The 12,537-nt window shown below is 49.2% G+C and overlaps 1 protein-coding gene across 8 annotated transcripts in view; it reads left to right on the top strand.

The window, feature by feature from the left end:
- The window catches only part of VEGFA (vascular endothelial growth factor A), a 53,617-nt gene that overhangs the window by 20,608 nt on the left and 20,472 nt on the right, over positions 1-12,537 (top strand). For 2 of the 8 annotated variants that reach the window (XM_077281962.1, XM_077281965.1), the window contains exon 1: positions 11,029-11,587. In XM_077281962.1, coding sequence (XP_077138077.1) covers positions 11,528-11,587 — 60 coding nt within the window. In that variant the 5' untranslated portion in view covers positions 11,029-11,527. Of the gene's footprint in view, positions 1-7,404; positions 7,531-11,013; positions 11,588-12,537 lie in introns of those variants that run through there. The other 6 variants (XM_077281959.1, XM_077281957.1, XM_077281958.1 and 3 more) reach the window with 6 other exon arrangements.

Here is a 12,537-nt window from a genome sequence, read left to right as displayed (position 1 = left end):
CTGCGCACATGAGAGGGGGCATTGAAGTGCCTCTTACTGTTCTTGCTGCGGTCTGAGGTGACAAACGGGTTGAACTTCATGGTGACCAGCTGCACGGACCACTATGGCCGCTGGAAAAGAGAAAAGCATATCATACAAATGGTAACCCATATGTGATCCGTGTTCATGCACCTATTAAATATAATGATCAACTGTGATCCAGAATACAGATCAGCGTTGTGTGACCTGCAATGTTTTTTACACGCAGACTTGCACTGGTCACTGCGTGCTGTGTCTGCGATCAGTTTTGTATACTGACAGCACATGGACTTTAAGGCTATGTGCACACGATGCGGAATTGGTGCGGATCCGCAGCGGATTTTTCCGCGCACAAACGCTGCAGTTCCGCAATGTGATTTGCAGTACAATGTAAATCAATTGGGGAACAAAAAACCTGTGCTAATGGTGCGGGAAAATCTGCACTGATTCTGCAGCGGAATGAAAATAAGTGCATGTCACTTTTGTGTGGAACTGCAACGGATTTGGACCCTTCCATGATAGAAATCCGCAGGGGTAAAATCCGCATCAATTCTGCAACTTTTCCGCAGAAAATCTGCACCTGCGAAGGATTCTGCCAGGAGATGCGGATTTGGTGCAGAAAATTCTGCACCCCATTCCACAACGTGTGCACATAGCCTTAATATATTTGTCTGAAAGACCCCAGACAATGTGCATAGGGAAGATATTGAGGTGATCAAAAAATACCAGTTTTTCAGTTGGAAACAGTTTCAGGAGTTTTTCATTTTCTGGAACTTTTTTTTCCTGAGGTGTTTTTGCATCTTTCATCTTCAGGGGTGACGTGTACTTTCTTTTTTTCCTCAGGGGTGACGTGTACTTTCTTTATTTCCTCAGGGGTGACGTGCACTTTCTTTATTTCCTCAGGGGTGACGTGTACTTTCTATTTTTCCTCAGGGGTGACGTGCACTTTCCTTTTTCCTCAGGGGTGACGTGCACTTTCCTTTTTCCTCAGGGGTGACGTGCACTTTCTTTTTTTCCTCAGTGGTGACGTGCACTTTCTTTTTTTCCTCAGGGGTGACGTGCACTTTCCTTTTTCCTCAGGGGTGACGTGCACTTTCTTTATTTCCTCAGGAGTAACGTGCACTTTCTTGATTTCCTCGGGTGACGTGCAATTCTTTTCTTTCTTCCCTCAGGGGTGACGTGTACTTTCTTTATTTCCTCAGGGGTGACGTGCACTTTCTTTTTTTCCTCAGGGGTGAAGTGCACTTTATTTCCTCAGGGGTGACGTGCACTTTCTTTATTTCCTCAGGAGTAACGTGCACTTTCTTGATTTCCTCGGGTGACGTGCAATTCTTTTCTTTCTTCCCTCAGGGGTGACGTGCACTTTCTTTTTTTCCTCAGGGGTGACATGTACTTTCTTTTTTCCTCGGGTGACGTGCACTTTATTTCCTCAGGGGTGACGTGCACTTTATTTTCTCAGTGGTGATGTGCACTTTATTTCCTCAGTGGTGATGTGCACTTTATTTCCTCAGTGGTGACGTGCACTTTATTTCCTCAGTGGTGATGTGCACTTTATTTCCTCAGGGGTGACGTGCACTTTATTTCCTCAGTGGTGACGTGCACTTTATTTCCTCAGTGGTGATGTGCACTTTATTTCCTCAGGGGTGACGTGCACTTTCTTTTTTTCCTCAGGGGTGACGTGTACTTTCTTTTTTTCCTCAGGGGTGACGTGTACTTTCTTTTTTTCCTCAGGGGTGACGTGTACTTTCTTTTTTTCCTCAGGGGTGACGTGCACTTTATTTCCTCAGGGGTGACGTGCACTTTCCTTTTTCCTCAGGAGTAACGTGCACTTTCTTTATTTCCTCAGGGGTGATGTGCACTTTATTTCCTCAGGGGTGACGTGTACTTTCTTTTTTTCCTCAGGGATGACGTGCACTTTCTTTTTCCTCAGGGGTGATGTGCACTTTATTTCCTCAGGGGTGACGTGCACTTTCCTTTTTCCTCAGGGATGACGTGCACTTTCTTTTTTTCCTCAGGGGTGACGTATACTTTCTTTATTTCCTCAGGGGTGACGTGCACTTTCTTTATTTCCTCAGGAGTGACGTGCACTTTCTTTATTTCCTCAGGGGTGACGTGTACTTTCTTTATTTCCTCAAGGGTGACGTGCACTTTCTTTATTTCCTCAGGAGTGACGTGCACTTTCTTTATTTCCTCAAGGGTGACGTGCACTTTCTTTATTTCCTCAGGGGTGACGTGCACTTTCCTTTTTCCTCAGGGATGACGTGCACTTTCTTTATTTCCTCAGGAGTAACGTGCACTTTCTTTTTTTCCTCAGGGGTGACGTGTACTTTCTTTTTTTCCTCAGTGGTGACGTGTACTTTCTTTTTTTCCTCAGGGGTGACGTGTACTTTCTTTCTTCCCTCAGGGGTGACGTGCACTTTCCTTTTTCCTCAGGGGTGACGTGCACTTTCTTTTTTTCCTCAGTGGTGACGTGCACTTTCTTTTTTTCCTCAGGGGTGACGTGCACTTTCCTTTTTCCTCAGGGGTGACGTGCACTTTCTTTATTTCCTCAGGAGTAACGTGCACTTTCTTGATTTCCTCGGGTGACGTGCAATTCTTTTCTTTCTTCCCTCAGGGGTGACGTGTACTTTCTTTATTTCCTCAGGGGTGACGTGCACTTTCTTTTTTTCCTCAGGGGTGACGTGTACTTTCTTTTTTTCCTCAGGGGTGACGTGTACTTTCTTTATTTCCTCAGGGGTGACGTGTACTTTCTTTATTTCCTCAGGAGTAACGTGCACTTTCTTTTTTTCCTCAGGGGTGACGTGTACTTTCTTTTTTTCCTCAGGGGTGACGTGTACTTTCTTTATTTCCTCAGGGGTGACGTGTACTTTCTTTATTTCCTCAGGGGTGACGTGCACTTTCCTTTTTCCTCAGGGGTGACGTGCACTTTCCTTTTTCCTCAGGGGTGACGTGCACTTTCCTTTTTCCTCAGGGGTGACGTGCACTTTATTTCCTCAGGGGTGACGTGCACTTTCCTTTTTCCTCAGGGATGACGTGCACTTTCTTTATTTCCTCAGGAGTAACGTGCACTTTCTTTTTTTCCTCAGGGGTGACGTGTACTTTCTTTATTTCCTCAGGGGTGACATGTACTTTCTTTTTTCCTCGGGTGACGTGCACTTTATTTCCTTAGGGGTGACGTGTACTTTCTTTATTTCCTCAGGGGTGACGTGCACTTTCCTTTTTCCTCAGGGGTGACGTGTACTTTCTTTATTTCCTCAGGGGTGACGTGCACTTTCCTTTTTCCTCAGGGATGACATGTACTTTCTTTATTTCCTCAGGGGTGACATGCACTTTCCTTTTTCCTCAGGGATGACGTGTACTTTCTTTATTTCCTCAGGGGTGACGTGTACTTTCTTTATTTCCTCAGGGGTGACGTGCACTTTCCTTTTTCCTCAGGGGTGACGTGCACTTTCCTTTTTCCTCAGGGGTGACGTGCACTTTCCTTTTTCCTCAGGGGTGACGTGCACTTTCCTTTTTCCTCAGGGGTGACGTGCACTTTATTTCCTCAGGGGTGACGTGCACTTTCCTTTTTCCTCAGGGATGACGTGCACTTTCTTTATTTCCTCAGGAGTAACGTGCACTTTCTTTTTTTCCTCAGGGGTGACGTGTACTTTCTTTATTTCCTCAGGGGTGACGTGCACTTTCTTTATTTCCTCAGGGGTGACGTGTACTTTCTATTTTTCCTCAGGGGTGACGTGCACTTTCCTTTTTCCTCAGGGGTGACGTGCACTTTCCTTTTTCCTCAGGGGTGACGTGCACTTTCTTTTTTTCCTCAGTGGTGACGTGCACTTTCTTTTTTTCCTCAGGGGTGACGTGCACTTTCCTTTTTCCTCAGGGGTGACGTGCACTTTCTTTATTTCCTCAGGAGTAACGTGCACTTTCTTGATTTCCTCGGGTGACGTGCAATTCTTTTCTTTCTTCCCTCAGGGGTGACGTGTACTTTCTTTATTTCCTCAGGGGTGACGTGCACTTTCTTTTTTTCCTCAGGGGTGAAGTGCACTTTATTTCCTCAGGGGTGACGTGCACTTTCTTTATTTCCTCAGGAGTAACGTGCACTTTCTTGATTTCCTCGGGTGACGTGCAATTCTTTTCTTTCTTCCCTCAGGGGTGACGTGCACTTTCTTTTTTTCCTCAGGGGTGACATGTACTTTCTTTTTTCCTCGGGTGACGTGCACTTTATTTCCTCAGGGGTGACGTGCACTTTATTTTCTCAGTGGTGATGTGCACTTTATTTCCTCAGTGGTGATGTGCACTTTATTTCCTCAGTGGTGACGTGCACTTTATTTCCTCAGTGGTGATGTGCACTTTATTTCCTCAGGGGTGACGTGCACTTTATTTCCTCAGTGGTGACGTGCACTTTATTTCCTCAGTGGTGATGTGCACTTTATTTCCTCAGGGGTGACGTGCACTTTCTTTTTTTCCTCAGGGGTGACGTGTACTTTCTTTTTTTCCTCAGGGGTGACGTGTACTTTCTTTTTTTCCTCAGGGGTGACGTGTACTTTCTTTTTTTCCTCAGGGGTGACGTGCACTTTATTTCCTCAGGGGTGACGTGCACTTTCCTTTTTCCTCAGGAGTAACGTGCACTTTCTTTATTTCCTCAGGGGTGATGTGCACTTTATTTCCTCAGGGGTGACGTGTACTTTCTTTTTTTCCTCAGGGATGACGTGCACTTTCTTTTTCCTCAGGGGTGATGTGCACTTTATTTCCTCAGGGGTGACGTGCACTTTCCTTTTTCCTCAGGGATGACGTGCACTTTCTTTTTTTCCTCAGGGGTGACGTATACTTTCTTTATTTCCTCAGGGGTGACGTGCACTTTCTTTATTTCCTCAGGAGTGACGTGCACTTTCTTTATTTCCTCAGGGGTGACGTGTACTTTCTTTATTTCCTCAAGGGTGACGTGCACTTTCTTTATTTCCTCAGGAGTGACGTGCACTTTCTTTATTTCCTCAAGGGTGACGTGCACTTTCTTTATTTCCTCAGGGGTGACGTGCACTTTCCTTTTTCCTCAGGGATGACGTGCACTTTCTTTATTTCCTCAGGAGTAACGTGCACTTTCTTTTTTTCCTCAGGGGTGACGTGTACTTTCTTTTTTTCCTCAGTGGTGACGTGTACTTTCTTTTTTTCCTCAGGGGTGACGTGTACTTTCTTTCTTCCCTCAGGGGTGACGTGCACTTTCCTTTTTCCTCAGGGGTGACGTGCACTTTCTTTTTTTCCTCAGTGGTGACGTGCACTTTCTTTTTTTCCTCAGGGGTGACGTGCACTTTCCTTTTTCCTCAGGGGTGACGTGCACTTTCTTTATTTCCTCAGGAGTAACGTGCACTTTCTTGATTTCCTCGGGTGACGTGCAATTCTTTTCTTTCTTCCCTCAGGGGTGACGTGTACTTTCTTTATTTCCTCAGGGGTGACGTGCACTTTCTTTTTTTCCTCAGGGGTGACGTGTACTTTCTTTTTTTCCTCAGGGGTGACGTGTACTTTCTTTATTTCCTCAGGGGTGACGTGTACTTTCTTTATTTCCTCAGGAGTAACGTGCACTTTCTTTTTTTCCTCAGGGGTGACGTGTACTTTCTTTTTTTCCTCAGGGGTGACGTGTACTTTCTTTATTTCCTCAGGGGTGACGTGTACTTTCTTTATTTCCTCAGGGGTGACGTGCACTTTCCTTTTTCCTCAGGGGTGACGTGCACTTTCCTTTTTCCTCAGGGGTGACGTGCACTTTCCTTTTTCCTCAGGGGTGACGTGCACTTTATTTCCTCAGGGGTGACGTGCACTTTCCTTTTTCCTCAGGGATGACGTGCACTTTCTTTATTTCCTCAGGAGTAACGTGCACTTTCTTTTTTTCCTCAGGGGTGACGTGTACTTTCTTTATTTCCTCAGGGGTGACATGTACTTTCTTTTTTCCTCGGGTGACGTGCACTTTATTTCCTTAGGGGTGACGTGTACTTTCTTTATTTCCTCAGGGGTGACGTGCACTTTCCTTTTTCCTCAGGGGTGACGTGTACTTTCTTTATTTCCTCAGGGGTGACGTGCACTTTCCTTTTTCCTCAGGGATGACATGTACTTTCTTTATTTCCTCAGGGGTGACATGCACTTTCCTTTTTCCTCAGGGATGACGTGTACTTTCTTTATTTCCTCAGGGGTGACGTGTACTTTCTTTATTTCCTCAGGGGTGACGTGCACTTTCCTTTTTCCTCAGGGGTGACGTGCACTTTCCTTTTTCCTCAGGGGTGACGTGCACTTTCCTTTTTCCTCAGGGGTGACGTGCACTTTCCTTTTTCCTCAGGGGTGACGTGCACTTTATTTCCTCAGGGGTGACGTGCACTTTCCTTTTTCCTCAGGGATGACGTGCACTTTCTTTATTTCCTCAGGAGTAACGTGCACTTTCTTTTTTTCCTCAGGGGTGACGTGTACTTTCTTTTTTTCCTCAGTGGTGACGTGTACTTTCTTTTTTTCCTCAGGGGTGACGTGTACTTTCTTTCTTCCCTCAGGGGTGACGTGCACTTTCTTTTTTTCCTCAGGGGTGACGTGTACTTTCTTTATTTCCTCAGGGGTGACGTGTACTTTCTTTATTTCCTCAGGGGTGACGTGTACTTTCTTTATTTCCTCAGGGGTGACGTGTACTTTCTTTATTTCCTCAGGGGTGACGTGTACTTTCTTTATTTCCTCAGGGGTGACGTGTACTTTCTTTATTTCCTCAGGAGTGACGTGTACTTTCTTTTTTTCCTCAGGGGTGACGTGTACTTTCTTTATTTCCTCAGGGGTGACGTGTACTTTCTTTATTTCCTCAGGAGTAACGTGCACTTTCTTTTTTTCCTCAGGGGTGACGTGTACTTTCTTTATTTCCTCAGGGGTGACGTGTACTTTCTTTATTTCCTCAGGGGTGACGTGCACTTTCCTTTTTCCTCAGGGGTGACGTGCACTTTCCTTTTTCCTCAGGGGTGACGTGCACTTTCCTTTTTCCTCAGGGGTGACGTGCACTTTATTTCCTCAGGGGTGACGTGCACTTTCCTTTTTCCTCAGGGATGACGTGCACTTTCTTTATTTCCTCAGGAGTAACGTGCCCTTTCTTTTTTTCCTCAGGGGTGACGTGTACTTTCTTTATTTCCTCAGGGGTGACATGTACTTTCTTTTTTCCTCGGGTGACGTGCACTTTATTTCCTTAGGGGTGACGTGCACTTTATTTCCTCAGTGGTGATGTGCACTTTATTTCCTCAGTGGTGACGTGCACTTTATTTCCTCAGTGGTGACGTGCACTTTATTTCCTCAGTGGTGATGTGCACTTTATTTCCTCGGGGGTGACGTGCACTTTCTTTTTTTCCTCAGGGGTGACGTGCATGTTCTTTATTTCCTCAGGGGTGATGTGCACTTTCCGTTTTCCTCGGGTGACAGCCATCTTCTTCCCCCCCATCCCCCAACATGCTTTTCAAGACCTGAAGCTGGAAGACAAATCTCAGCGCACTGATGATAAGCACAGTAAGAGTAAGTGCACATGATGCCTTGATCAGCAGTCTGAAGACTGTAGCGAGGTTCCAGAGGTGGAAAGGTCCTTTATCCGGCACTGTGTATAATGTGTGGTCAGTGCAGCGGAATCCTCATCGCAGAGGACAAGGCGCCGGCTCTGGCCAGCCTTCACATTCTCACATCTAATCAGTGCGGCCAGGATAGCCATCGCCAGGCTGACACATAACTCGCTCACCGCCATAAATGCCAAGTGGATTACAAACTAGAAGGTGAGATAAGGCCAATGGGTCCGGCAGGGCCTAGGCCTATCAGGCAGAGCAGATAACGCTTCCTAAAAATATATCTGCAAAAATAACCCATCTGCGGTGACACTTCACCTAAGGGGCCGTCTACTGCAGGGAATGGAGCCGCTTTCACCTCTCCAAGGGGCAGTCTGACTGGTCAGTAGTACCTAGGAGTCACACGTTGGGGTCAGGTCACTTTTTGGTGCATTTTCCTGACATCATGTCGCATGGTGCTTGGTTGTTTCCATCACACCCATAAACCTCGGAGGGGCAGCATGCTTCTTCCACAATCCTTGGCATGGCCGTGTGGCGGACTGGGCTCCTGGGGTCATGATAATCATGTGGCTGGAATCGCTCCTCATGGTATTTATGAACTGAGCTGCAATCACTTGTTGGATGCTGGGAGCCCTGCAGGGCTGGGGGTACGCCGATGGAAACAGAGGTGGTCTCTGCTGGACTGATGGGTAGAGCTGGTCATGCGATGTAACCAGGCAGCATCTACTGCTCTTGTGTCTAGTCAGATTCCAGGTTGGAGCAGCCATCCTTGTAGCGTCCTCAGAGCAGGCCCTGTGCGGTCTTCAGCCATTTATCTATGACATCTATAAGATCCTCTATCTGAATGGGCCAAGGGTTCCCTGCAGATCAGCGGTTGTGCTGCTCCGGGGAGCCGGCGACTTCTGTCTGATTAAGTATATCACTTCTGTGCATGGACCGGGAGGGACTTCAGGCTTACACCTGACACATTGCGGCAGCTTTCTCCGGCTGTGTGCCCATCTTCCAGATGTAGCAGCGCTTTGGATGCAGTCTATGTTCGCTCCGTTCAAAACGCGTTCTATTGAACGCAGGTAAATCGGCACGTGATCACTGAGCCATGCGGATTTATCAAGTCCAATACTTTCTATCCATGTCATTTCTCTTGTGGAAATAGAAAATGACCTGCTGTGGTCCTGCAAGGCGCCACATGTCCGTCTCCGTGTGCGATCCGCATGATGAACTTGAGATCTGTAGAAATCCCGTCCACTCTGCTGTAACATTTGGTGGCTGCAGTTTTACGCTGCATAAATACTCAGCATCAGACCCGCAGCAATTCCTGAACGTGGGACCCTGCCCTTACCGGTAACCCACCCTGTGTCCTACATCTGCTTCATAGACACTTTTCTCTTTTTCCATTATTTCTTACTGGCTTTACACACTCACATATCACCAAATGAATGCTGCACGCCATTGATAAATCCACCACATGTTGTAAAGCCTCTAAACCACATCACAGTTTTTGACCGTTTTTAAGATCAGTGTGTTTTGGAAACACGTAATAAGTTTGGTGACTGTCTATATCCCAGGTTACCGGCTCAGCTTGTGTCTGCCGTGCACGGATTTCCATGGTTTTGTCATCTGATGTTCTAGGGGGCTGTGCACGTCTGATTTTTATCCTCGGACTGAGGAAACCGAACCTAATTTACCTAATAGGTGCGGAAATGCTGTAGAAAATCTGCAACATGAAAAGCTTCCCTCTGAAGTCTCTGTTTCTGGATATGCGTCTGGTCACACTGTGGGAAGTATAGGAGTTGTAAGTCACTGTGCAGTCCTATGTAATTGGAGGAGGCAGCGGAGATTTTGTAATGGTGAATATTTCTTTTGAGGACTGTGCTCTGTTATATAAGAACGCCGTGTCCGCAGACATGATGGCACGACGACGCGCTTCATAGGGAGCATTTACAGACTGCTGAAAAGATGCCCAGTATTTGTAAGAGCTAGTCCAGAGGATTGGGTGAATAGAGGATGCGGAGTGATGACAGCAGCCCTATGCAAGCAAGGATCGGTGACAGTCTGCCCCATCGTGTCTCCTCCTCCGAATTATGGGGCTTTTCTTCTTATCGTCATTATAAGTTTAGGAACTTCTGCCAAATTAAATGTGCTAAGAACATGAGCAGAGAAGCAGATGGATGATCCCAGTATGTCCAGTAGGTGCCGGCACAGAGCTACACACAGCCCCACCGCCGGAACCGTGCGCAGGTGTGACAGGCTGCAGCATGCAAATCCACTGTTAGCTGTGCTGTTACATGGGACTGCAGGTGACATCCACTATGTTATCTGAACTCCGAGAGATATCACGGTTATCTGTGGTGTTACATAGGACTGCAGGTGACATCTACTACATTATCTGTATTCAGAGAGTTATCACTGCTGTTATCTGTGGTGTTACATAGGACTGCAGGTGACGCCTACTACATTATCTGAACTCAGAGAGTTATCACTGTTATCTGTGGTGTTACATAGGACTGCAGGTGACATCTACTACATTATCTGTACTGAGGGAGTTATCACTGTTATCTGTGGTGTTACATAGGACTGCAGGTGACATCTACTACATTATCTGTACTCAGTTATCACTGTGTTATCTGTGGTGTTACATAGGACTGCAGGTGACCTCTACTACATTATCTGTACTCAGAGAGTTATCACTGTGTTATCTGTGGTGTTACATAGGACTGCAGGTGACATCTACTACATTATCTGTACTCAGAGAGTTATCACTGTGTTATCTGTGGTGTTACATAGGACTGCAGGTGAAGCTCGCTCAGTCCTGGAGGTGCAGGGTGTATGTCACACTCCCTCGGTTTTTGCCTCATGTAGATCTATGCATTTGCTGTGAGATTTGCCTTGGGATCTGATCTTCTATGTGATCTGCCGTGGGATGAGATCTGCTATATGATCTGCTATGTGATCTGCCGTGGGATGAGATCTGCTATGGGATCTGCCGTGGGATGAGATCTGCTATGTGATCTGCCGTGGGATGAGATCTGCTATGTGATCTGCCGTGGGACAAGATCTGCTATGTGATCTGCCGTGGGATGAGATCTGCTATGTGATCTGCCGTGGGACGAGATCTGCTATGTGATCTGCCGTGGGACGAGATCTGCTATGTGATCTGCCGTGGGACGAGATCTGCTATGTGATCTGCCGTGGGACGAGATCTGCTATGTGATCTGCCGTGGGACGAGATCTGCTATGTGATCTGCCGTGGGACGAGATCTGCTATGGGATCTGCCGTGGGATGAGATCTGCTATGGGATCTGCCGTGGGATGAGATCTGCTATGGGATCTGCCGTGGGATGAGATCTGCTATGTGATCTGCCGTGGGATCTGCCGTTGCATGGGCCGTGTATGAGCGTTGTGCGCGCCCTCTGGCGGCCGCAGGCGGCGGGGCTGTATACGCGCGGACGGCTGACTGCAGCATGGAGGAGCAGCCCGTGGTCATGGAGCGCTGCTGAGAGCGGAGGTCTTCTCGGCGCAGCTGCTGTGTAGCTGGAGCGGCCGCTGCCGGGCTCGGGGGGCGCACACAGCCCTGTGTGAGTTGGGGTCTGCTCGCCGGGGCTTATATTGGTCGCCCCTCCCCGGGGCGGGCGCTCGCTCTTTAGTCTATCGCTGGTTCTTGCTCCGGATGACACACAGCTCCGAGAAGCCGCCGGGGCAGCGCTAATCCGGCTCCTGACACCGATCGCTGGAGAGTGGGGTGCACCGGGGGTCGGCTCTCTGCTCCCGCACCGGATTACTGCAAACATGGATTGAAACTTGCTTGGCTCCAACTTTCCGTTCTGTGCGTAGTGCGGATCTGCTCCTGGAATGACCCCGGCTCCCGGGCTCTGAAGACCGACCGGCGGCACACCTGGGAGTGGGGGGTCCTCGGCTACAGCACACACTCGGCTCCTCTGCGGATTGGACTGGGAACCATGTACTTTCTGTTCTCTTGGATATACTGGGGCTTACTGGTCTATATCTCCTCTGCCCAGGTAAGAGGCGCCGGGCTGAGGGAGCAGGCTGGTGCTGTACTGAGGGGAGCAGGCTGGTGCTGTACTGAGGGGAGCAGGCTGGTGCTGTACTGAGGGGAGCAGGCTGGTGCTGTACTGAGGGGAGCAGGCTGGGTGCTGGGCTCCTGGCTGAGGGGAGCAGGCTGGGTGCTGTACTGAGGGGAGCAGGCTGGGTGCTGTACTGAGGGGAGCAGGCTGGGTGCTGTACTGAGGGGAGCAGGCTGGGTGCTGTACTGAGGGGAGCAGGCTGGTGCTGTACTGAGGGGAGCAGGCTGGGTGCTGTACTGAGGGGAGCAGGCTGGTGCTGTACTGAGGGGAGCAGGCTGGTGCTGTACTGAGGGGAGCAGGCTGGGTGCTGTACTGAGGGGAGCAGGCTGGTGCTGTACTGAGGGGAGCAGGCTGGTGCTGTACTGAGGGGAGCAGGCTGGTGCTGTACTGAGGGGAGCAGGCTGGTGCTGTACTGAGGGGAGCAGGCTGGGTGCTGGGCTCCTGGCTGAGGGGAGCAGGCTGGGTGCTGTACTGAGGGGAGCAGGCTGGGTGCTGTACTGAGGGGAGCAGGCTGGGTGCTGTACTGAGGGGAGCAGGCTGGGTGCTGTACTGAGGGGAGCAGGCTGGGTGCTGTACTGAGGGGAGCAGGCTGGGTGCTGTACTGAGGGGAGCTGGCTGGGTGCTGGGCTCCTGGCTGAGGGGAGCAGGCTGGGTGCTGTACTGAGGGGAGCTGGCTGGGTGCTGGGCTCCTGGCTGAGGGGAGCAGGCTGGGTGCTGGGCTCCTGGCTGAGGGGAGCAGGCTGGGTGCTGGGCTCCTGGCTGAGGGGAGCAGGTTGGGTGCTGGGCTCCTGGCTGAGGGGAGCAGGCTGGGTGCTGGGCTCCTGGCTGAGGGGAGCAGGCTGGGTGCTGGGCTCCTGGCTGAGGGGAGCAGGCTGGGTGCTGGG

Source organism: Ranitomeya variabilis, chromosome 2 (genome assembly GCF_051348905.1).
Source record: "Ranitomeya variabilis isolate aRanVar5 chromosome 2, aRanVar5.hap1, whole genome shotgun sequence".
Classification (NCBI taxonomy): Eukaryota; Metazoa; Chordata; class Amphibia; order Anura; family Dendrobatidae; genus Ranitomeya; species Ranitomeya variabilis.
The sequence above is the reverse complement of the archived record's forward strand: the minus strand, read 5'-3'. Positions and strand labels throughout refer to the sequence as shown.